Genomic DNA, 23,260 nt, shown 5'->3' on the forward strand with positions numbered 1-23,260 from the left:
ACGGTCCGTCGCGTGTCTCTCCGCGCCGCGAGACAATTCGACCCTTCGCTCGGTTATACGGTCCGTCGCGTGTCTCTCCGCGCCGCGAGACAATTCGACGCTTCGCTCGGTTATACGGTCCGTCGCGTGTCTCTCCGCGCCGCGAGACAATTCGACGCTTCGCTCGGTTATACGGTCCGTCGCGTGTCTCTCCGCGCCGCGAGACAATTCGACGCTTCGCTCGGTTATACGGTCCGTCGCGTGTCTCTCCGCGCCGCGAGACAATTCGACGCTTCGCTCGGTTATACGGTCCGTCGCGTGTCTCTCCGCGCCGCGAGACAATTCGACGCTTCGCTCGGTTATACGGTCCGTCGCGTGTCTCTCCGCGCCGCGAGACAATTCGACGCTTCGCTCGGTTATACGGTCCGTCGCGTGTCTCTCCGCGCCGCGAGGACAATTCGACGCTTCGCTCGGTTATACGGTCCGTCGCGTGTCTCTCCGCGCCGCGAGACAATTCGACGCTTCGCTCGGTTATACGGTCCGTCGCGTGTCTCTCCGCGCCGCGAGACAATTCGACGCTTCGCTCGGTTATACGGTCCGTCGCGTGTCTCTCCGCGCCGCGAGACAATTCGACGCTTCGCTCGGTTATACGGTCCGTCGCGTGTCTCTCCGCGCCGCGAGACAATTCGACGCTTCGCTCGGTTATACGGTCCGTCGCGTGTCTCTCCGCGCCGCGAGACAATTCGACGCTTCGCTCGGTTATACGGTCCGTCGCGTGTCTCTCCGCGCCGCGAGACAATTCGACGCTTCGCTCGGTTATACGGTCCGTCGCGTGTCTCTCCGCGCCGCGAGACAATTCGACGCTTCGCTCGGTTATACGGTCCGTCGCGTGTCTCTCCGCGCCGCGAGACAATTCGACGCTTCGCTCGGTTATACGGTCCGTCGCGTGTCTCTCCGCGCCGCGAGACAATTCGACGCTTCGCTCGGTTATACGGTCCGTCGCGTGTCTCTCCGCGCCGCGAGACAATTCGACGCTTCGCTCGGTTATACGGTCCGTCGCGTGTCTCTCCGCGCCGCGAGACAATTCGACGCTTCGCTCGGTTATACGGTCCGTCGCGTGTCTCTCCGCGCCGCGAGACAATTCGACGCTTCGCTCGGTTATACGGTCCGTCGCGTGTCTCTCCGCGCCGCGAGACAATTCGACGCTTCGCTCGGTTATACGGTCCGTCGCGTGTCTCTCCGCGCCGCGAGACAATTCGACGCTTCGCTCGGTTATACGGTCCGTCGCGTGTCTCTCCGCGCCGCGAGACAATTCGACGCTTCGCTCGGTTATACGGTCCGTCGCGTGTCTCTCCGCGCCGCGAGACAATTCGACGCTTCGCTCGGTTATACGGTCCGTCGCGTGTCTCTCCGCGCCGCGAGACAATTCGACGCTTCGCTCGGTTATACGGTCCGTCGCGTGTCTCTCCGCGCCGCGAGACAATTCGACGCTTCGCTCGGTTATACGGTCCGTCGCGTGTCTCTCCGCGCCGCGAGACAATTCGACGCTTCGCTCGGTTATACGGTCCGTCGCGTGTCTCTCCGCGCCGCGAGACAATTCGACGCTTCGCTCGGTTATACGGTCCGTCGCGTGTCTCTCCGCGCCGCGAGACAATTCGACGCTTCGCTCGGTTATACGGTCCGTCGCGTGTCTCTCCGCGCCGCGAGACAATTCGACGCTTCGCTCGGTTATACGGTCCGTCGCGTGTCTCTCCGCGCCGCGAGACAATTCGACGCTTCGCTCGGTTATACGGTCCGTCGCGTGTCTCTCCGCGCCGCGAGACAATTCGACGCTTCGCTCGGTTATACGGTCCGTCGCGTGTCTCTCCGCGCCGCGAGACAATTCGACGCTTCGCTCGGTTATACGGTCCGTCGCGTGTCTCTCCGCGCCGCGAGACAATTCGACGCTTCGCTCGGTTATACGGTCCGTCGCGTGTCTCTCCGCGCCGCGAGACAATTCGACGCTTCGCTCGGTTATACGGTCCGTCGCGTGTCTCTCCGCGCCGCGAGACAATTCGACGCTTCGCTCGGTTATACGGTCCGTCGCGTGTCTCTCCGCGCCGCGAGACAATTCGACGCTTCGCTCGGTTATACGGTCCGTCGCGTGTCTCTCCGCGCCGCGAGACAATTCGACGCTTCGCTCGGTTATACGGTCCGTCGCGTGTCTCTCCGCGCCGCGAGACAATTCGACGCTTCGCTCGGTTATACGGTCCGTCGCGTGTCTCTCCGCGCCGCGAGACAATTCGACGCTTCGCTCGGTTATACGGTCCGTCGCGTGTCTCTCCGCGCCGCGAGACAATTCGACGCTTCGCTCGGTTATACGGTCCGTCGCGTGTCTCTCCGCGCCGCGAGACAATTCGACGCTTCGCTCGGTTATACGGTCCGTCGCGTGTCTCTCCGCGCCGCGAGACAATTCGACGCTTCGCTCGGTTATACGGTCCGTCGCGTGTCTCTCCGCGCCGCGAGACAATTCGACGCTTCGCTCGGTTATACGGTCCGTCGCGTGTCTCTCCGCGCCGCGAGACAATTCGACGCTTCGCTCGGTTATACGGTCCGTCGCGTGTCTCTCCGCGCCGCGAGACAATTCGACGCTTCGCTCGGTTATACGGTCCGTCGCGTGTCTCTCCGCGCCGCGAGACAATTCGACGCTTCGCTCGGTTATACGGTCCGTCGCGTGTCTCTCCGCGCCGCGAGACAATTCGACGCTTCGCTCGGTTATACGGTCCGTCGCGTGTCTCTCCGCGCCGCGAGACAATTCGACGCTTCGCTCGGTTATACGGTCCGTCGCGTGTCTCTCCGCGCCGCGAGACAATTCGACGCTTCGCTCGGTTATACGGTCCGTCGCGTGTCTCTCCGCGCCGCGAGACAATTCGACGCTTCGCTCGGTTATACGGTCCGTCGCGTGTCTCTCCGCGCCGCGAGACAATTCGACGCTTCGCTCGGTTATACGGTCCGTCGCGTGTCTCTCCGCGCCGCGAGACAATTCGACGCTTCGCTCGGTTATACGGTCCGTCGCGTGTCTCTCCGCGCCGCGAGACAATTCGACGCTTCGCTCGGTTATACGGTCCGTCGCGTGTCTCTCCGCGCCGCGAGACAATTCGACGCTTCGCTCGGTTATACGGTCCGTCGCGTGTCTCTCCGCGCCGCGAGACAATTCGACGCTTCGCTCGGTTATACGGTCCGTCGCGTGTCTCTCCGCGCCGCGAGACAATTCGACGCTTCGCTCGGTTATACGGTCCGTCGCGTGTCTCTCCGCGCCGCGAGACAATTCGACGCTTCGCTCGGTTATACGGTCCGTCGCGTGTCTCTCCGCGCCGCGAGACAATTCGACGCTTCGCTCGGTTATACGGTCCGTCGCGTGTCTCTCCGCGCCGCGAGACAATTCGACGCTTCGCTCGGTTATACGGTCCGTCGCGTGTCTCTCCGCGCCGCGAGACAATTCGACGCTTCGCTCGGTTATACGGTCCGTCGCGTGTCTCTCCGCGCCGCGAGACAATTCGACGCTTCGCTCGGTTATACGGTCCGTCGCGTGTCTCTCCGCGCCGCGAGACAATTCGACGCTTCGCTCGGTTATACGGTCCGTCGCGTGTCTCTCCGCGCCGCGAGACAATTCGACGCTTCGCTCGGTTATACGGTCCGTCGCGTGTCTCTCCGCGCCGCGAGACAATTCGACGCTTCGCTCGGTTATACGGTCCGTCGCGTGTCTCTCCGCGCCGCGAGACAATTCGACGCTTCGCTCGGTTATACGGTCCGTCGCGTGTCTCTCCGCGCCGCGAGACAATTCGACGCTTCGCTCGGTTATACGGTCCGTCGCGTGTCTCTCCGCGCCGCGAGACAATTCGACGCTTCGCTCGGTTATACGGTCCGTCGCGTGTCTCTCCGCGCCGCGAGACAATTCGACGCTTCGCTCGGTTATACGGTCCGTCGCGTGTCTCTCCGCGCCGCGAGACAATTCGACGCTTCGCTCGGTTATACGGTCCGTCGCGTGTCTCTCCGCGCCGCGAGACAATTCGACGCTTCGCTCGGTTATACGGTCCGTCGCGTGTCTCTCCGCGCCGCGAGACAATTCGACGCTTCGCTCGGTTATACGGTCCGTCGCGTGTCTCTCCGCGCCGCGAGACAATTCGACGCTTCGCTCGGTTATACGGTCCGTCGCGTGTCTCTCCGCGCCGCGAGACAATTCGACGCTTCGCTCGGTTATACGGTCCGTCGCGTGTCTCTCCGCGCCGCGAGACAATTCGACGCTTCGCTCGGTTATACGGTCCGTCGCGTGTCTCTCCGCGCCGCGAGACAATTCGACGCTTCGCTCGGTTATACGGTCCGTCGCGTGTCTCTCCGCGCCGCGAGACAATTCGACGCTTCGCTCGGTTATACGGTCCGTCGCGTGTCTCTCCGCGCCGCGAGACAATTCGACGCTTCGCTCGGTTATACGGTCCGTCGCGTGTCTCTCCGCGCCGCGAGACAATTCGACGCTTCGCTCGGTTATACGGTCCGTCGCGTGTCTCTCCGCGCCGCGAGACAATTCGACGCTTCGCTCGGTTATACGGTCCGTCGCGTGTCTCTCCGCGCCGCGAGACAATTCGACGCTTCGCTCGGTTATACGGTCCGTCGCGTGTCTCTCCGCGCCGCGAGACAATTCGACGCTTCGCTCGGTTATACGGTCCGTCGCGTGTCTCTCCGCGCCGCGAGACAATTCGACGCTTCGCTCGGTTATACGGTCCGTCGCGTGTCTCTCCGCGCCGCGAGACAATTCGACGCTTCGCTCGGTTATACGGTCCGTCGCGTGTCTCTCCGCGCCGCGAGACAATTCGACGCTTCGCTCGGTTATACGGTCCGTCGCGTGTCTCTCCGCGCCGCGAGACAATTCGACGCTTCGCTCGGTTATACGGTCCGTCGCGTGTCTCTCCGCGCCGCGAGACAATTCGACGCTTCGCTCGGTTATACGGTCCGTCGCGTGTCTCTCCGCGCCGCGAGACAATTCGACGCTTCGCTCGGTTATACGGTCCGTCGCGTGTCTCTCCGCGCCGCGAGACAATTCGACGCTTCGCTCGGTTATACGGTCCGTCGCGTGTCTCTCCGCGCCGCGAGACAATTCGACGCTTCGCTCGGTTATACGGTCCGTCGCGTGTCTCTCCGCGCCGCGAGACAATTCGACGCTTCGCTCGGTTATACGGTCCGTCGCGTGTCTCTCCGCGCCGCGAGACAATTCGACGCTTCGCTCGGTTATACGGTCCGTCGCGTGTCTCTCCGCGCCGCGAGACAATTCGACGCTTCGCTCGGTTATACGGTCCGTCGCGTGTCTCTCCGCGCCGCGAGACAATTCGACGCTTCGCTCGGTTATACGGTCCGTCGCGTGTCTCTCCGCGCCGCGAGACAATTCGACGCTTCGCTCGGTTATACGGTCCGTCGCGTGTCTCTCCGCGCCGCGAGACAATTCGACGCTTCGCTCGGTTATACGGTCCGTCGCGTGTCTCTCCGCGCCGCGAGACAATTCGACGCTTCGCTCGGTTATACGGTCCGTCGCGTGTCTCTCCGCGCCGCGAGACAATTCGACGCTTCGCTCGGTTATACGGTCCGTCGCGTGTCTCTCCGCGCCGCGAGACAATTCGACGCTTCGCTCGGTTATACGGTCCGTCGCGTGTCTCTCCGCGCCGCGAGACAATTCGACGCTTCGCTCGGTTATACGGTCCGTCGCGTGTCTCTCCGCGCCGCGAGACAATTCGACGCTTCGCTCGGTTATACGGTCCGTCGCGTGTCTCTCCGCGCCGCGAGACAATTCGACGCTTCGCTCGGTTATACGGTCCGTCGCGTGTCTCTCCGCGCCGCGAGACAATTCGACGCTTCGCTCGGTTATACGGTCCGTCGCGTGTCTCTCCGCGCCGCGAGACAATTCGACGCTTCGCTCGGTTATACGGTCCGTCGCGTGTCTCTCCGCGCCGCGAGACAATTCGACGCTTCGCTCGGTTATACGGTCCGTCGCGTGTCTCTCCGCGCCGCGAGACAATTCGACGCTTCGCTCGGTTATACGGTCCGTCGCGTGTCTCTCCGCGCCGCGAGACAATTCGACGCTTCGCTCGGTTATACGGTCCGTCGCGTGTCTCTCCGCGCCGCGAGACAATTCGACGCTTCGCTCGGTTATACGGTCCGTCGCGTGTCTCTCCGCGCCGCGAGACAATTCGACGCTTCGCTCGGTTATACGGTCCGTCGCGTGTCACTCCGCGCCGCGAGACAATTCGACGCTTCGCTCGGTTATACGGTCCGTCGCGTGTCACTCCGCGCCGCGAGACAATTCGACGCTTCGCTCGGTTATACGGTCCGTCGCGTGTCACTCCGCGCCGCGAGACAATTCGACGCTTCGCTCGGTTATACGGTCCGTCGCGTGTCACTCCGCGCCGCGAGACATCACGCTCATAAAGTTAAGCGTATAAAAAATCTTGTCTGCAAAAGACATCATCAAGGGAATAATTTGTAATTCTTTTCAGCAATTACATTTCCATTAAGCGAGAACAGTCAAGAAACATTTCGACTATATTGCAACAACGTCGTAAAATTAATGCAATATAGCTGAAATGGCTTCTTGATTTATCTTGCTTAATGGCAATGAAATCACACTGCATTGCCACGAGTCTCAATGTGGCTCGAGACTTCTAGCTGACCCGGAGATGGAAGTGGATTTTGTGGCCTGAAGCGCTTAAAAGAAAGTGGTGAGTGTAATTCATTTTCACGTACTATGTCACTTATGTCATAAAATTTTCTATCTTTTCTGTCTTTACTTAATCGAATCGTTCATTTGAATGTTTCAGAAAATAACGACGCAGAAGGTGACATCGGAGCAGCGAGGGAATCCTGCGTAGCTGACATTCCGAGCAGCCTGAGAGGAGGAGGAGGCCTAGGATAGGCATCGGGCATCGGCGTACCAACACTTCTGGTAAATGTTACTTTTTATTTTTTCTAAAGATATTAATGAATCTCTCTTTTCGTTTGTGCTTATTCAGTTGCTACATTAAACCGTGTTTCGGAATTCAAATTAGTAAAATGAAATATTTTGAAAAATTTGATTCAAGTTTTGATTCTAATGTAGAGACCTTTTTCGAAGAAGTAATTTAAAATATAATATTAATCTGAATAACGAATAAGATGTTCGATGCGCGTGACAATTATTTAATCTATTCGATTATTTTTATGTTACAGAAAATATCTACGCGGGAAGGAGCAACGTTGCTTCGCATCGAGGGAACACGAGGGACATCCCGAGCAGCCTTAGAGGAGGAGGAGGCCAGGGAGAGGCATCAGGCGCCGGCGGAACAACATGCGGTAAATATAATCCGTACAAAATTACCTTTCTTTAAAAAAAAGGTAGAGAAAGGCACCAAGTACACGTATAGTAGTGTATATGTTGTTACCTCGAAAAAAAAGAAAGTGGTAGTATTATACCTCGAAAAAACCTAAGTAACAAGTGGTAGACGTACTTTTTGTATGTCGAAAAATCTCGAAAAAATCTAAGCAGTAGTATCTTTATTTCCAAAAAATTATAACCCAAGTGATACACATCACAAAATTATGTTACCTTATATCAAAGAAGAGTCGCGCTTCAAGTGATCTATTACAATTACAAAAAAGAAATGATATCTCTTTAAATTACAGCGCCAATTACAGAGAGAACATATATATTGCCTCAAAAAATATTTGTTGCATTACTTTGAAAAATCTTTACATGGTGTCAATTAGAAAAAGAATGTATGATAACAATTTTATAAGATTAAAAAATTTTATTTAAATTTAACAAGGGAATACAAGATATTTAAATACAAAGTTTACATGTGTATTTTTTAGTGGTCACAAAGAATTACAGAGGAACAGTACAAAATAAAAATATTTTATTAAAATATTTAATCCAACGAGGGAATACAAGGTATTTAAATACAAAGTTTATATATGTATTTTTCAATAGAATAAAAGATTTAATCACAAAGAATTACAGAGATAGTACAAAATAAAAATATTTTATTAAAATACATAAATTTTTCTTGTAAAAAAACTTGGCGCTGCTAGACCTCGAAATTTTAAATAAATAAATAAACTTATCCTATATTTAATTATAAGCCGCATTATTCGCCGTCGTCACGCACACCCATATCACTCGCTCGCACATACACACCACGCTGATAATCATTTTGTTACTCTCGTCGCATTCTTTTATGAATTATTTTTATTTATTGTTATCCTTATTTATTTAAAATTTCGAGGTCTAGCAGCGCCAAGTTTTTTTTACAAAAAAAATTTATGTATTTTAATAAAATATTTTTATTTTGTTCTATCTCTGTAATTCTTTGTGATTAAATCTTTTATTCTATTGAAAAATACATATATAAACTTTGTATTTAAATACCTTGTATTCCCTCGTTGGATTAAATATTTTAATAAAATATTTTTATTTTGTACTGTTCCTCTGTAATTCTTTGTGACCACTAAAAAATACACATGTAAACTTTGTATTTAAATATCTTGTATTCCCTTGTTAAATTTAAATAAAATTTTTTAATCTTATAAAATTGTTATCATACATTCTTTTTCTAATTGACACCATGTAAAGATTTTTCAAAGTAATGCAACAAATATTTTTTGAGGCAATATATATGTTCTCTCTGTAATTGGCGCTGTAATTTAAAGAGATATCATTTCTTTTTTGTTATTGTAATAGATCACTTGAAGCGCGACTCTTCTTTGATATAAGGTAACATAATTTTGTGATGTGTATCACTTGGGTTATAATTTTTTGGAAATAAAGATACTACTGCTTAGATTTTTTCGAGATTTTTCGAGATACAAAGAGTACGTCTACCACTTGTTACTTAGGTTTTTTCGAGGTATAATACTACCACTTTCTTTTTTTTCGAGGTAACAACATATACACTACTATACGTGTACTTGGCGCCTTTCTCTACCTTTTTTTTAAAGAAAGGTAATTTTGTACGGATATCACGCCTTTTTGTAGTATTACACATTTTATAAACAGTATGTACAGGGTATAGTATATTGTGTTACAAGTGCGGAAAGTTGGCTATTGGTGACGAGCGCGGGTAGGCGAAGGCTCGTGCGCCTACCCGCGCTCCTGACCAATAGCCAACTTCCGTACGTGTAACACATACTATTTTGTATTACAAGTGCGTTTAGTTTAAAGAAGGATTTGCGGGGGGCGAGGGGGGGCGAAGCCCTCCCGAGTCTGGGCGCAGGCGTGGAGGGGGGCGCGGGGGGAGGGGCGGAGCCCCTCCCCCCGCTTATGATAAAGCAACGTTTATTACAGGAGCAAACATGATGTTAGGTTTTCGCCGGCTCGTAGCTCGAGGGAACGGTACCGGGCTTCCCGACGATCCGCGTTTCGTTCCCGGAAGATGCGATCCCGACGACGGACGACTTATCGATCGTCCTGGCATGCGAATCCGCGCGACACACGTGCACACACATACACACCCGCTACGCGACTCCTCGACGATTTCTGGGATGATATGATCCATTTTATTCACTTTATAATTGCTTTATTATGTGAGTTGCGCGTACAAGTATGTACAGTAGAGTGACATATGAGTAGCTGTTAGGTTAGGTGTGTGTTGGGAAGAGGCGAAGTGGCGGTATTTTCGGTAGTTGTTTTCTGTGTGCGCTGCGAGATGGCGTTGATACCCGTTAGGTATGGCTTGAACCCGTGCGCTATGAGTCTTAGCGCACGGTTTTCCCGTTGACTATGACTTTGGATATGACGTGTGGAATATTTTGTAGGTAGATGTTGGCAAATCGTTACTTTCCGCACAGAAAACACACACGGAAAGTGCTACTTTCCATGCACGTGTAATACAAAAGCTATTTGGAGGTATTATACTACCACTTTGTTTTTTTCGAGGTAACAACATAATACATATACACTACTATGCGTGTACTTGGCGCCTTTTTTACCTTTTTGACGTAGAACTACGTCTTTCTCGGGGGGTATGGGGAAATTTGGGGGGCACGACTGCAACGTTTTCTTGCAACGTTTTCATGCAACGTTTTCTTGCAACGTTTTCATGCAACGTTTTCTTTTTCTCGAAAAGTATTAAAGAAAAATATACTTTATTATATAGTTTTTGAAAGCTCTCGATGTAAGCTAAATGTTTTCGGGGTTAATTTTTCGATATGGGTTTTTTCTCGAAAAGTATTAAAGGAAAATATACTTTATTATATAGTTTTTGAAAGCTCTCGATGTAAGCTAAATGTTTTCGCAATTTAATAAATAAATAAATGAATGAATAAATGGATGAATGGATTTAATAAATACATAAATGAATGAATGAATGGATGAATGGATGAATGGATGAATGGATAAATGGGTGAATGAATTTTTTTAAATCTTGAAAAGTATTAAAGGAAAATATACTTTATTATATAGTTTTTGAAAGCTCTCGATGTAAGCTAAATGTTTTTGCAATTTAATAAATAGATAAATGAATAAATGAATGGATGAATGGATTTAATAAATAAATAAATGAATGAATGAATGGATGAATGAATGAATGGTGAATGGATAAATGGGTGAATGGATGAATGAATGAGTGAATGAATGAATGAATGGATGAATGGGTGAATGGATGAATGGATGAATGGCTAAATGGATGAATGGATGAATGGATGAATGGATGAATGGGGAATGGATTTAATAAATAAATAAATGAATGAATGAATGAATGAATGGATGGATGAATGGATGAATGGGTGAATGGATGAATGGGTGAATTGATGAATGAATTTAATTCACCCATTCATCCATTCACCCATTCATCCATTCATCCATTCATTCATTCATTCATTCATTTATTTATTTATTAAATCCATTCCCCATTCATCCATTCATCCATTTGTTCCATTCATCTATTCACCCATTCATCCATTCCTTTCATTCATTCATTCATTTATTTATTTATTAAATCCATTCACCCATTCATCCATTCATTCATTCATTCACTCATTCATTCATCCATTCATCCATTCATCTATTCATTCATTCACCCATTCATCCATTCACCCATTCATCCATTCATCCATTCATTCATTCATTAATTTATTTATTAAATCCATTCATCAATTCATCCATTCACTCATTCATCCATTCATCCATTCATCCATTTATCCATTCATCCATTTATTCATTCATCCATTCATCCATTCATTCATTTATTTATTAAATCCATTCATCCATTCACCCATTCATCCATTCATCCATTCATTTATTTATTTATTTATTAAATCCATTCATCCATTCACCCATTTATTCATTCACCATTCATCCATTCATCCATTCATCCATTCATTCATTCATTTATTTATTTATTTATTTATTAAATTGCAAAAACATTTAGCTTACATCGAGAGCTTTCAAAAACTATATAATAAAGTATATTTTCCTTTAATACTTTTCAAGAAGTTTTAATAAATAAATAAATAAATTAAACAATAAATCAAAAAATTAATAAATAAATATATTAATAAATAAATAAATCAATCAATCAATTAATAAATTAATAAAACAATAAATCAATCAATCAATAAATCAATCAATCAATAAATCAATAAATAAATTAAACAATAAATAAATAAATCAAAAAAAAATCTCAATGGCACAAACTGTGCCGCAAGCAACAACGTAGAACTACGTCAACTGACAGTTGACGTAGCCCTACGTCTAGTTTCCTTTGCTGAATACTTTAACATGAAATAGTACTATATGGTTATCGATATCTGCGTATGCGCATTGCGGACGATTAGGCTTCACTACCTTTCTCTCTCGCACAATTAACGTTTCTCTCTCGCACGATGTCGGACACAGACTCGATGTTCAATGCCTATTCCATATATGTTCTATTCTAATAGACGTAGTTCTACGTGTTGATTGCGGCACAGTTTGTGCCATTGAGATTTTTTAAAAAAGGTAATTTTGTACGGATATCACGCCTTTTTGTAGTGTTACGCATCTTAATCTTATAAACAATATATCTTATAATCTTATAAACAGTATGTACAAGGTGTGAAGCTAAAGGTGTTACGGACTATTATTTCTAAAGAAAACAACAATTTAATATTTTGCTTAGTTTTTTAAAAATAATAATCTGTAATCTTTTTAGTTGTACACCTTGTTAATGCTATACATATGTATATCACAGAAAAAAATTACTACTTAAAAATAAAAATGTAATGTGTCTGAAGTTGTTAATAATAGGTAAAACGTTGACACACACACACACACACACACACACACACACACACACACACACACACACACACACACACACACACACACACACACACACACACACACACACACACACACACACACACACACACACACACACACACACACACACACACACACACACACACACACACACACACACACACACACACACACACACACACACACACACACACACACACACACGCGCGCGCGCGCGCGCGCGCGCGCCTTAGGATAGCAGAAGAGAGAACAAGAGAAAAGTATCTTCGCGAACAATGGAGCTAGTCTCATGACGATGAGTCAAGTATGTACAAGAGCGAGATCGCAATGACCGATGTGCAAGTGGATTAACCTAGTCGCGAAACCTAGCCGTTATACTGTTGAAGAACCGACCGCATAACATTCCATCTTTTTCTAATCCCGCTGTGAATCAATTTTCCAGCTAACGTATATCTTATGTCTTCGCAAAGCGTAACTTTTAAATCCTTTAGGGAGATCAATCACTTCAAGACGACACATTTTTTTTAGAGCGATTGAAGAGAAAGACAGAGAGCTTGTAAATGTCGCGAATAACGTCTTGGACGAGTATAGTAGCGTATACGTCAAGTCGAAAGGCGAATAGAAGTTAAGCAATGGAGAAAAAAAAGACAGACCAAGATATGCGAGTTAATTCAGTTATGATATATTTTTATATATTTTACAGAAGGCGTATAAAAGATGTAAGAGAACTTGCGGTAAAAATTCATGCAAGTCTTAATAACTTCAAGGATTAAACTGACGAATATACAAAAGCTACTAAATGTACTCAAAGCTACTTAATGATTAATACAATGCTAAATGAAGTGTTGTACAAAATTTGAATAGAGTCAAAGATTGCGGTCAGCTACATATTATATACACGAAAATGAATTACGAATGATTATTACGTAACGATGTTCATTGCGCTATATTTTCGCTTTGTTAAAAAATTATAATAAATTATAATAAATTGAGTTAATCGCAGCGCGCGACAAAGTTATGTACGTGAGCACTGTGAGCGATTTAATGATTGTAACCTTACTTGTATACATTTCCTAGAAAAATATTTCTATATTATGTTTAACAACAATATTAAATATTAACATTTCATAACTGCCAAACGTTTCCAGTTGAGCGCAATTGTACGAGTTACGAATCATTTATAGACTCTTTTTCTCAGTTAACTAGTTTCTACTGCATTGAAATCTTGCATAGAAAAAAATGTATTAGCATATCGCACAAGAATCATCGATATCTAAGTAAACAATTAATCAAATATATACAGTATATATGCGTACATCTGGATTAATCCGAAAGCTTAGTCTCCATCTTTTGAAACATAAAATAATTTTATGCCACAACAGTGAAGTGCGGAATATTAAATAAAATGCGCCATTTAACAATAACTTCTAAGGTAACAAGTTTAATCTACGGTGACCTAAATTTAAACGTGAAAAGAAATTAAATTATTTCAATGAGTTCTCGAATCGTCCCCAATCAGAAATAGACATGAGTCACGTAGAAACGAATTTCCTAATTCGTCTGAGTTATTCGATACAATGTTCTAGTTTAAATGTGACACTACTTTGTAAAATGTTAAGTTTTATTGTTTTCTCTACTCTACGATCAATATAACAATCTTTATAAATTTCTTTCTAAATAAAAATATTCTACACAATCGGAAAACTATTTTACAACATGAGTAAAGAACGAAGTCAAAAAGCGAAATAATCAATTTTGACGCGATTAAAGGGGATCATCAATGGCGATTGTATTAAACTCTAGTCCATACTGACTAAGAATCGCGGATTATGCGTGAAAATTGTAGAGTTTCTTGACAACTCTTATATACAGATGGATTCAAGTGTTTCTGGCTTCATTCATCTGGTCCCATGCCTACTTGTTCAGCATGTCCGTTCATTACCAGTTCTTCAGTAAGGGAAATTAGCTTTAAAAATCAATTAATTTCAATTAATTTGCGCATCTGCAAAGAGATTCTCGAAGATTGGATAATAATAACTACTTACCTCATAATTTTGTATCATAAAATAAATATTTGCATAAATATTAGTTTGAATGCGACCTTCAATCTGAGTTTGGGCAGCAACTCCCTTTGAGGAACAATTTTGTACCACATTGTAAGCTTCTGTCGACCATTTACCTGCAAAAGAGTAACATCAAAGTATAATTACATATCCAAAGATAAATAATTTTGAGTGTAGAGATGTATATATCTAAAATCTACTTACACGTAGGAGTTGATAATAATCTCGTTGATTGAAATGTGGCTTGGATCAGTCAACTAGCGAAACTGTAATATAATAATAAATCGATTAGAATTTTCGGAAACATTACTTCATACGATTCTTTCACACGATGACGGTTAATGTTAATTTCCGATTACCTTATTATTACGTTTCGCGTGTTCTATACTTGTCGTCATGACGAAACATCTGACCGAGACATTGCGCTTCTTGGCTATCTCAATATATCTCTTTCTCGAAGCTGAATCAGGATTGGTATTGTCTATAACTATACTTTTTCCTTGATTTAAGTATTGTTGGACTGCAGCAATGCACTTCTGCCAGCTGCCTAAAGTGTCTCTGTTGACGTATCCGTATTCCTTCAGATAATTCTTTGCAAAATGCGATTTTCCGGAGTCTGGACTGCCGACCATAAGTACCACCTGTTAATGGATATCTATAAGCACGAGGAAAGAGCGGGCCTCTGTTCACATTTGACGTTCACGATGATATTTAAACGCACTGTCTGCACTGGTCTGCACTGCGTGCAGTTTACACACACGTATACATCGAGAAACTGGCGATACTAGTGGCACCGCCAGTGTCGAAAAAGTGAAAAGGACGCGATTCCAGCCAATGAAATGATGCCATGGCATGAGAGACGGTCGACGTAGAAGAAGAAGTATCTTAAAAATAAATTTTCACATTTGGACTTTGCGTCGCAATATCTCCGCTCGTAGGGCACGTAGCGGAAATATTATAAGAGAAACCCCCCCCCCCCCTAATTCGACCCCAAGCTATCGATTAAGCCTACTTAGAACTTTATCCGTTTACTCGTTATGGAGATCTCAACATCTCGAGTACTCGCAACTCGTCGCGTCGCGTAAAAGAGTCACGGTCGGTCTCGCTCCGCGTGTACTTGGCGCGAGACACTACCGTGTCTCTTGATTATAATTAAATCTCATGGACATATTTAATTTGAAACAATTTTTTTAATGACAATACAATAATTTCTTTTATAACAATAATATATATATTGGCTTTCATAGCTTACTACGAGCGATTTTACGCAACCCCAGTACAGTATCGATTATGATTAAGGTTAAAAGAATACAATGATCATGCGAATTATTTTATTAATACGACGTTACATATTATATATAAAAGAAGCAAAACTTAATAAGTATTTAAACAACCATGGCCCGCAAAACTAAATTGAGAAAAGAACTGTTGAATAACATTTCTAAACATGAACATTGAAGTAAGAATAGTAAGTTAATACATTTTCTTATGATCTTGTAGCAGATTTATTAATGATTTATTAAAGAGTAAAGTTTTATTATATTCCTTATGTTTTTCTTGTTCAGTCACGCTTTACTTTTTTGCTCTCATCATTTTTTCGACAATTTCGATTGTTCGGAACATTCTATTTGATTGAAACATAACTGTTGACGTTCTTTTATTTTTGGCCAACATTTTTTATTCTCCCGTCTGACCGTTTTTCTTACTACTCACTACTCAGTGTTTTTATGTTTTATCGAATGAAGAATTATTGGCAATTTAACTTTAGCCCTTTCTTGCAAGCTCTTCTCGTCACAGGAAAATCTTAATCGATTTTAGGATTTTTATTCCTGTCCAATTTCCAATTCATCTGTAGACGTAGGTCGTATTTGAGTTTTATCTTCTTGTGTTTTAATATATATTTGATGCACTCTCAGATGTCCATGGTTCTTCGTTATCTTCGGACTTCTCTTCTTTGTCGTCATTTTTATCTTTCACATATCTCTATATTATATCTCTATATAGCGGCCTGGATCTATATAGCGTCACTCTACCTATCTTAGGTTGCTGAGTAACTACTGATTCGTCTCTATATAGCGGCCTGGTTCTATATAGCGTCACTCTACCTATCTTAGGTTGCTGAGTAACTACTGATTCGTCCAGTGTAGAGGCTGTTTGAGTTTCACTTACTTGCGTTTTGTCACCTGATACGGTGTTTTCAGGTGTTAATTGATTTTTGTTCTCTGTAACATGATTTTTTAGATTTAGAATAAAGCAAATGTTCAATTATCATGTACCTATTCGTATATAGTAGATATAGATATATATCTTTTATTATAGCACAATGTATACCTCTCACAAACCTTCCCCTGATTTCTTCGTCAGCTTCAGATTCCTCTTTCTTGTTGTCATTTTCACCTGGAGTAGGTTGCTGATTAACTACTGATTCGTCCAGTGTAGAGGCTGTTTGAGTTTCATTTATTTGCGTTTTGTCACCTGATACGGTGTTTTCAGGTGTCAATTGATCTTTGTCCTCTGTAACATGATTTTTTAGATTTAGAATAAAGCAAATGTTCAATTATCATGTACCTATTCGTATATAGTAGATATAGATATATATCTTTTATTATAGCATAATGTTTATTTTTCAAAAACTTACTGTTGAAGGCATTTTGGGAATTTGTAATCTTTTTTATCCGTAGGTAACCTAATTTTATAGCAAATGTTCAATTATCATGTACCTATTCGTATATAGTGGATATAGATATACAGGGGATGGACAGAATAATATGAACACCTGGGAAATGCACTACTTTTTTATTAATAAGAAATTATAATTTCTTATTAATAAAAAAAAGTAGTGCATTTCCCAGGTGTTCACATTATAATTTACCATTTGTCTTTTATACAAATTTTACCCTTGTTTAGAATAAGGTCTTACAATAGTCATCTTGAATAATCACCGATGAAATGTTGTACTAGCAGAACATATTTCAATTGATTATATAAGTGATGTTAGAAAGATGAAGAAAGCTTCTCACATTCTTTTCCAAAATTGCCTTCTGTTTTTCAAAATTTTAACGATTTTCAACGTAACTGACTGATTTAAAATATCATCGAGTTGTTGTTGTATAGCATTGCACTGGTGACTATTTAAGCATTGTATGACCTTATTCCAAACAAGGATAAAATCTCTATTAAAGACAAACAATGGGCCAATCTCTTATTAATAAAATAAGTAGTGCATTTCCCAGGTGTTCACATTATTCTGTCTATCCCCTGTATATCTTTTATTATAGCATAATGTATACCTCTCAAAAACATTCCTCTGATATCTTCGTCAGCTTCAGATTCCTCTTTCTTGTTGTCATTTTCACCTGGAGTAGGTTGCTGATTAACTACTGATTCGTCCAGTGTAGAGGCTGTTTGAGTTTCACTTACTTGCGTTTTGTCACCTGATACGGTGTTTTCAGGTGTCAATTGATCTTTGTCCTCTGTAACATGATTTGTTAGATTTAGAATAAAGCAAATATTCAATTATCATGTACCTATTCGTATATAGTAGATATAGATATATATCTTTTATTATAGCATAATGTTTATTTTTCAAAAACTTACCTTCGATCTCTTTGTCAGCTTCAGACTCCTCTTTCTTGTTGTCATTTTCACCTGGAGTAGGTTGCTGATTAACTATTGATTCGTCTAGTATAGAGGTTGTTTGAGTTGCATTTTCTTGCGTTTTATCGTCTGATGCGATGTTTTCAAGTGTCGATTGATCATTTGTATTCTTATTTAACTTGTTCTTAATATAATTTCTTAAATCTACAATAAAGCAAATTATCGTGTATCCATTCATATAGTACATATAGATATACTTTTTATTATGGCATTATGTATAAATTTTAAAAACTTACCGTTGAAGGCATTTTGGGAATTTGTCATCTCTTTTATCCGCTGGTAACCTAATTTTATGCGTTCTATAGTGGCAGATAAGTAACTCCGAACGGAAGCAACTAATGGGATGTCTAAGGAACGACTAGATATATGCGATTGCTGATTGACTTCCGATTCGTCCAGTGTAGAGGCTGTTTGAGGTGTATTTACTTGTGTTTTATCGCTTGATGCCACATTCTCAAGTCCCGATTGATCTTTTGTAGCCTTGCCTTTTGTAACAAGATCTTTTAGTTGTTCATATTTGCCTATTAAAGCAAATTCTTAATTATTATGTGCCTGTTTATGTATAAAGGGTGTTTCACTTCACGCTCGCAACCCTCTTAGATCATTTGATCCTTGTTGTTTAAAAAAAATGTTAAACAAGGACGAATGATGCTTGTGATGTAGCTAAATACAGATCTGAAGATAATTTTGTTGCACCATCAAAATATTATGTAGAACACTCAAACTGATTGTTAAAATGTCAAAAATTTTTTACAGTATTATCATCATACTTCAGCGACCTACTATAATTATTTTGATGGTGCAACAAAATTATTTTCAGATCTGTATCTAGCTAAATTTTTAAATACTTCAGCAAAACTGTTCTTTCCATGATAGAATGAACTCATTGTAGGTAGATATATCTTTTATAGTATTGTGTACCTATACATTTCAAAAACTTACTTTTGACGATATTTTCCAAACCCAAGATGCTCTGTTCGAAACTGGATTTAACGCGTCCTAATACGTTTGATACATCATCGACAGCTTTAGTCAAAATTCGATCATCAAATGGAACATATGCGGTCGAGTGCGCGTTCCTTAATGAATTTGGACGGGATTTGGTCAAGTCTTCTAATTTCGTTTTTATATCTTCAAGTGTATAGGTTTCTTCGCGAAGCCGTTCTGTGTGGTCGAAGTCATTTCGGGGGAAACCTACATTACGATACATATTTATATTAATTTTTATTTTCTTTGTAAATAAAAAAGGAAATATGTACTACTAAAATATGTACATCTCTATTAAATTTTATCTAATGGAGATACAATTAAAAATTTACCAAAGATTTATCAAAAATTTGTCAAGAAAGAAAAAATGTAATTTTCAAAATATCACTATTATACGTATAATATTGAGCTGTGTGACAGTGGCGTTATAATTAAGATTTTATGCATTATAATTAGCATTTTATACATTACGAACCATATTTAATGCATTATTGGTCAGCAATGTCGTTTATGTAATATAAGAAAAAAGATGCAGCTTAAATGTTATAGCTCAGACATGTGTATATGAAACTATAAAAACCAGCAATTGTTAGACACAATCGACACAAGAAGCTATTAATTATATTAATTTTAATAGTTTACATAATTTATAGCCATTTTTAGGTAATCTATAATTAACGTCAGAATTTAGGATGAATTAAATGAAATAACTCAATTCTGTTTATAATTTTACGTGGCTTCCTCGCCGTTATTCGTATAAAAAATATTTGAATTATTAGAATAAATATGTACATATATAAAATATGTATTAAGATACACTTATATAATAAAATACACGGCGTGTAAAGTAGAATTCTATCTTGAAAAATTGATCTTATAGATCATCTTATAGACCATCTTATAGATTATGTAAAATGAGTTAAAAGGTTGAAGAAAATCATATACATGTTTCATCAATCGTTAACACATTAAATTTTATATTTTTACACAAAATTTCGTTTTCTTCTTTTTCTTTGTGCTCCGGGATACAAATTATTTTTATTTGATTTTATTTATCGGATTTCGTATGCACAATAGATATCATTGTTTTAATACAAGGAAGAGAATTAACGATTAATTAAAGATATTCCCGCTTGCGGCATTTCTCGCGGAATATTTAGCGGATACATTACTATTCTGATTTATCAATATGGTCGTATAAATCACGAGAATTAATAATTATTGCATACTCATATGCGTAATCGATTACTTATCTGTCGGCATTCTCTTTATCTGCGGTTTATCAAAAATGCATACGATATCTTACGTTCTGCGTTTTGTTTATCTATGATGTTACTCGTGTGATTCACACAATATTCATGCATTAGATATGAAAATATTCCTGACACCTCGTGGGCGCGTAAATTCAAACAAAATCTTTCTTGACGTAAATTATCTTGTGTTTATAATATTTTACTTGTATATTAATAAACAACCGCGCAAATTTTTAGTTGTTTAAACGATATTTGAACAATCACATGAATTTTAAATTATTTTAGTACTTTTTTTAGAGCGGTGAGCAATTAATTTACCATGCCTATTTTTTATTAAATAATTTATATTATTATACAAAAGATTATAGAGTAATATACCACGACAGAAAAAGTACAACAAAATATATTTGCTATTACCTGTTACCCCTTGATGTTGCGCAACCGCAAATATTGCCACTAATAGAAACCACTTCATGATTTCGATTGACGAATTTCTCGAACGACAAGTACCTAAGTAGAAGTAAGTACTTAAGCAAGACACAGACTTTACTGAGTTTTCTTAAGTACTCACAACTTATATAAGGTTGGAAAAACATAAATCTCGCACTATCAACAAACAAATATAAGTTTTGCTATCAGCTTCAGATATTTTGTCTAAGGTAATGGTCCACTCTTGTTACTTCTTTGCATGTATAAGTACATTACCATGATAAAGAGATAAAACGTTATCCACTAATGGTTCAAAAAGTATTAAGAATATTTTTACCACTTACCAGAATTTCTGAAAGCTCATAAAAATTCCAATCTTTAAAAATTTTCTATGAATAATGAGAAAACGAATGTACACAGTCAGTCTCTGTTTGCTGCGCAACAGATAAATCCCGTGAAAACGCGTCTCGTGAATTGTATGTATATTACTGAGAAGTATACAATGAATAATATACAATGAATCTGTTACGAAACGTTTCGCATAACGAAACTTGCATTTTTCGTAAACATTCGTCACTGCCAGCGGCGAATATCCGGGAAAGAAAATTGTAATGCATTTAAATTCTTTGACGTAATCTTTGATTGCATTACACGCGAACTCGTTTCTTCGATCGATTACTCGTAATTAAGTGTATCCGCAAAAGAAAGTTATGTGAATTATTTGAATGCTAATCACAGTGTCAGAATGGCTGAATATGCTGAGGTCGATGATCTTTAGAAAAAGAATGGCACGTCTTTCTGTCATTAATAATGCATAACGAGTCATAAAATCTAAATAGAAGGCTATACGAAATACTTAATGAGTCAGATGATCAAACAAGGTTAAACATGTTTTGTTCTGACAACGAACTTGAAACGCAGATATAAGGCCAACGTTATTTTGCGGAATGCAACTGCGCATTTCTTAATTTGTGCTTTGGATTATAGTTAATAGAAATCATTATTGATGAATATGAAACGTTGCTATATTTTTGGGGGAAATACTTTTTATTAATAATTATATATTCCGGTATTTATTATGAATCGGTACAGGATTTTCTTCTACTTTTTAATGTTTTGTAATTTATAAGCGCAGATTGTTTTAATTTCTTGTCACAATTCATTAAAAGTACTTTATGATTGCATTCTCCAATAGTTTTAATTTGCAAACATTTTATATAGGTATACATATTTTATATAAATTTAATTTTGCATAGAGTTTGACTTTAAACAGATTAGAATCCACATACAAAATATATGCGCATTTGTCCATAGTAATCACGCTTGCTTTACTCGAAGACGAATCTTACTTTTGAAAACAATGGGGCGGTCAGGAAGGAGCAAAGCAGCTGTCAGATTATTGCGTAGAAGGTAATCAAGTTCCGTGATGGGTATTTCCCGAACAGGCGCGTCATTCGATTATTTAAAAAAGAAAAAAGTTTAGTTTACCTAGCAAGGCTACGAGCAATTGAAAAATGTTGGGAAAGATTTTCGGATGTCTAGGCTTTTATTTATTCAAAACTCAACAAATTATAGATAAGGTTGTTGCGCGAATTAAGAGTATCCGTTCAAGAGAAGTTTAATTTTATTTTTATTACATGATTAACACTTTTACTTTTGAAAGATAAATAGGAAAGAAATTATGCACACTTGTCCTTTTCGGAAATAGAAAATAACTCCGTAACATTATACAGAGAGATTTGTCTTTATGTATTAATGTAATAATATTATAAACAAAAATACAAATTTCTCTGTAATGTGAATAATATCAGCTTGTCGCGGTATTAACGTTAACGTTGATTCTTTAACATTTTTCCGTTACACCATCTTTCGAACAGAATGGAATATTTTTATCACTTATTTAAAAGATATGTGCGCCTGAGTCACGTTGGGCCGTGACTAACGAGCAACAATAACGTGGGTAAAAGGCGGTGCATCGCGTTTAAGACATTTTACTCATGCTGACCATAATTCGTTTGAATAGACGCTACTGCGCATAGAAGTTCCGCGAATGTAATTGAGAGGGTACTAATTTGTTAGCTGCTAGCCGATAATCAATCGTTTGTTGGATTACCCTGATCGATTGATTGGAAAATGCACGTTCGAGCTTCGGGCGCGGGTTTAAGGGGATCAGAGAACGACGGAGTCGTTTGCGATTATCCTGGATCGATTATCACATCTAGCAGGATGTGGAAACCGGCCGCGATCATCCAATGACAGGCTATTATTATTTATAAAACAATTACGCGCAAATTGTCGCTATTAATGGCGATATTGGATGAAATATCGACCACTGAAAAAAATGAATGATTGATGGCGATGAATATATGCGCAGTGTACAATGGATTTCACAATTAAAGGAAGCTTACTTGTAATCAGATTATGCAGAATGTGATAGGTCACGGAGAAATATATTCTTATATCTTAAAGAGATATTAAAGATATTTTAAGTAGCAACACTTACTGTCTAAGTCTGGATAATATCTATTGTGTTTCCTTTCAATCGTAAGGACTAAGGAATAAATTGAAAAACATATCGATTATTTCGATCAGTA

At 41.3% G+C, this 23,260-nt stretch overlaps 1 protein-coding gene and 3 long non-coding RNA genes across 4 annotated transcripts; 1 reads left to right on the forward strand and 3 right to left on the reverse strand.

Moving 5' to 3' along the window:
- Window positions 1-6,188: 6,188 nt before the first annotated feature.
- LOC139772729 (uncharacterized) lies at window positions 6,189-7,340 on the forward strand. The gene is made up of 3 exons (XR_011718191.1): window positions 6,189-6,722; window positions 6,822-6,946; window positions 7,210-7,340. It is a non-coding gene; the product is annotated as an uncharacterized lncRNA (long non-coding RNA).
- Window positions 7,341-12,937: 5,597 nt separating this feature from the next.
- Window positions 12,938-14,979, reverse strand: LOC139775124 (uncharacterized). Its single transcript, XR_011718745.1, has 4 exons — window positions 14,700-14,979; window positions 14,545-14,606; window positions 14,323-14,456; window positions 12,938-14,243 (listed from the first exon to the last, which is right to left on the reverse strand). It is a non-coding gene; the product is annotated as an uncharacterized lncRNA (long non-coding RNA).
- Window positions 14,980-16,900: 1,921 nt separating this feature from the next.
- On the reverse strand, window positions 16,901-18,175 carry LOC139772796 (uncharacterized). The gene is made up of 4 exons (XM_071706733.1): window positions 17,938-18,175; window positions 17,631-17,813; window positions 16,979-17,026; window positions 16,901-16,908 (listed from the first exon to the last, which is right to left on the reverse strand). Exons 1-4 carry the CDS (start codon window positions 18,173-18,175, stop codon window positions 16,901-16,903), a joined length of 477 nt encoding a protein of 158 aa, XP_071562834.1.
- A 64-nt stretch (window positions 18,176-18,239) lies between these two features.
- Window positions 18,240-22,578, reverse strand: LOC139772734 (uncharacterized). Its single transcript, XR_011718192.1, has 3 exons — window positions 20,655-22,578; window positions 18,940-19,191; window positions 18,240-18,518 (listed from the first exon to the last, which is right to left on the reverse strand). It is a non-coding gene; the product is annotated as an uncharacterized lncRNA (long non-coding RNA).
- Between the last annotated feature and the right edge of the window lie 682 nt (window positions 22,579-23,260).

Source organism: Temnothorax nylanderi, unplaced genomic scaffold (genome assembly GCF_030848795.1).
Source record: "Temnothorax nylanderi isolate EJ_2023f unplaced genomic scaffold, tnyl_v1.0 TNYL_tig0004_pilon, whole genome shotgun sequence".
Taxonomy (NCBI): domain Eukaryota; kingdom Metazoa; phylum Arthropoda; class Insecta; order Hymenoptera; family Formicidae; genus Temnothorax; species Temnothorax nylanderi.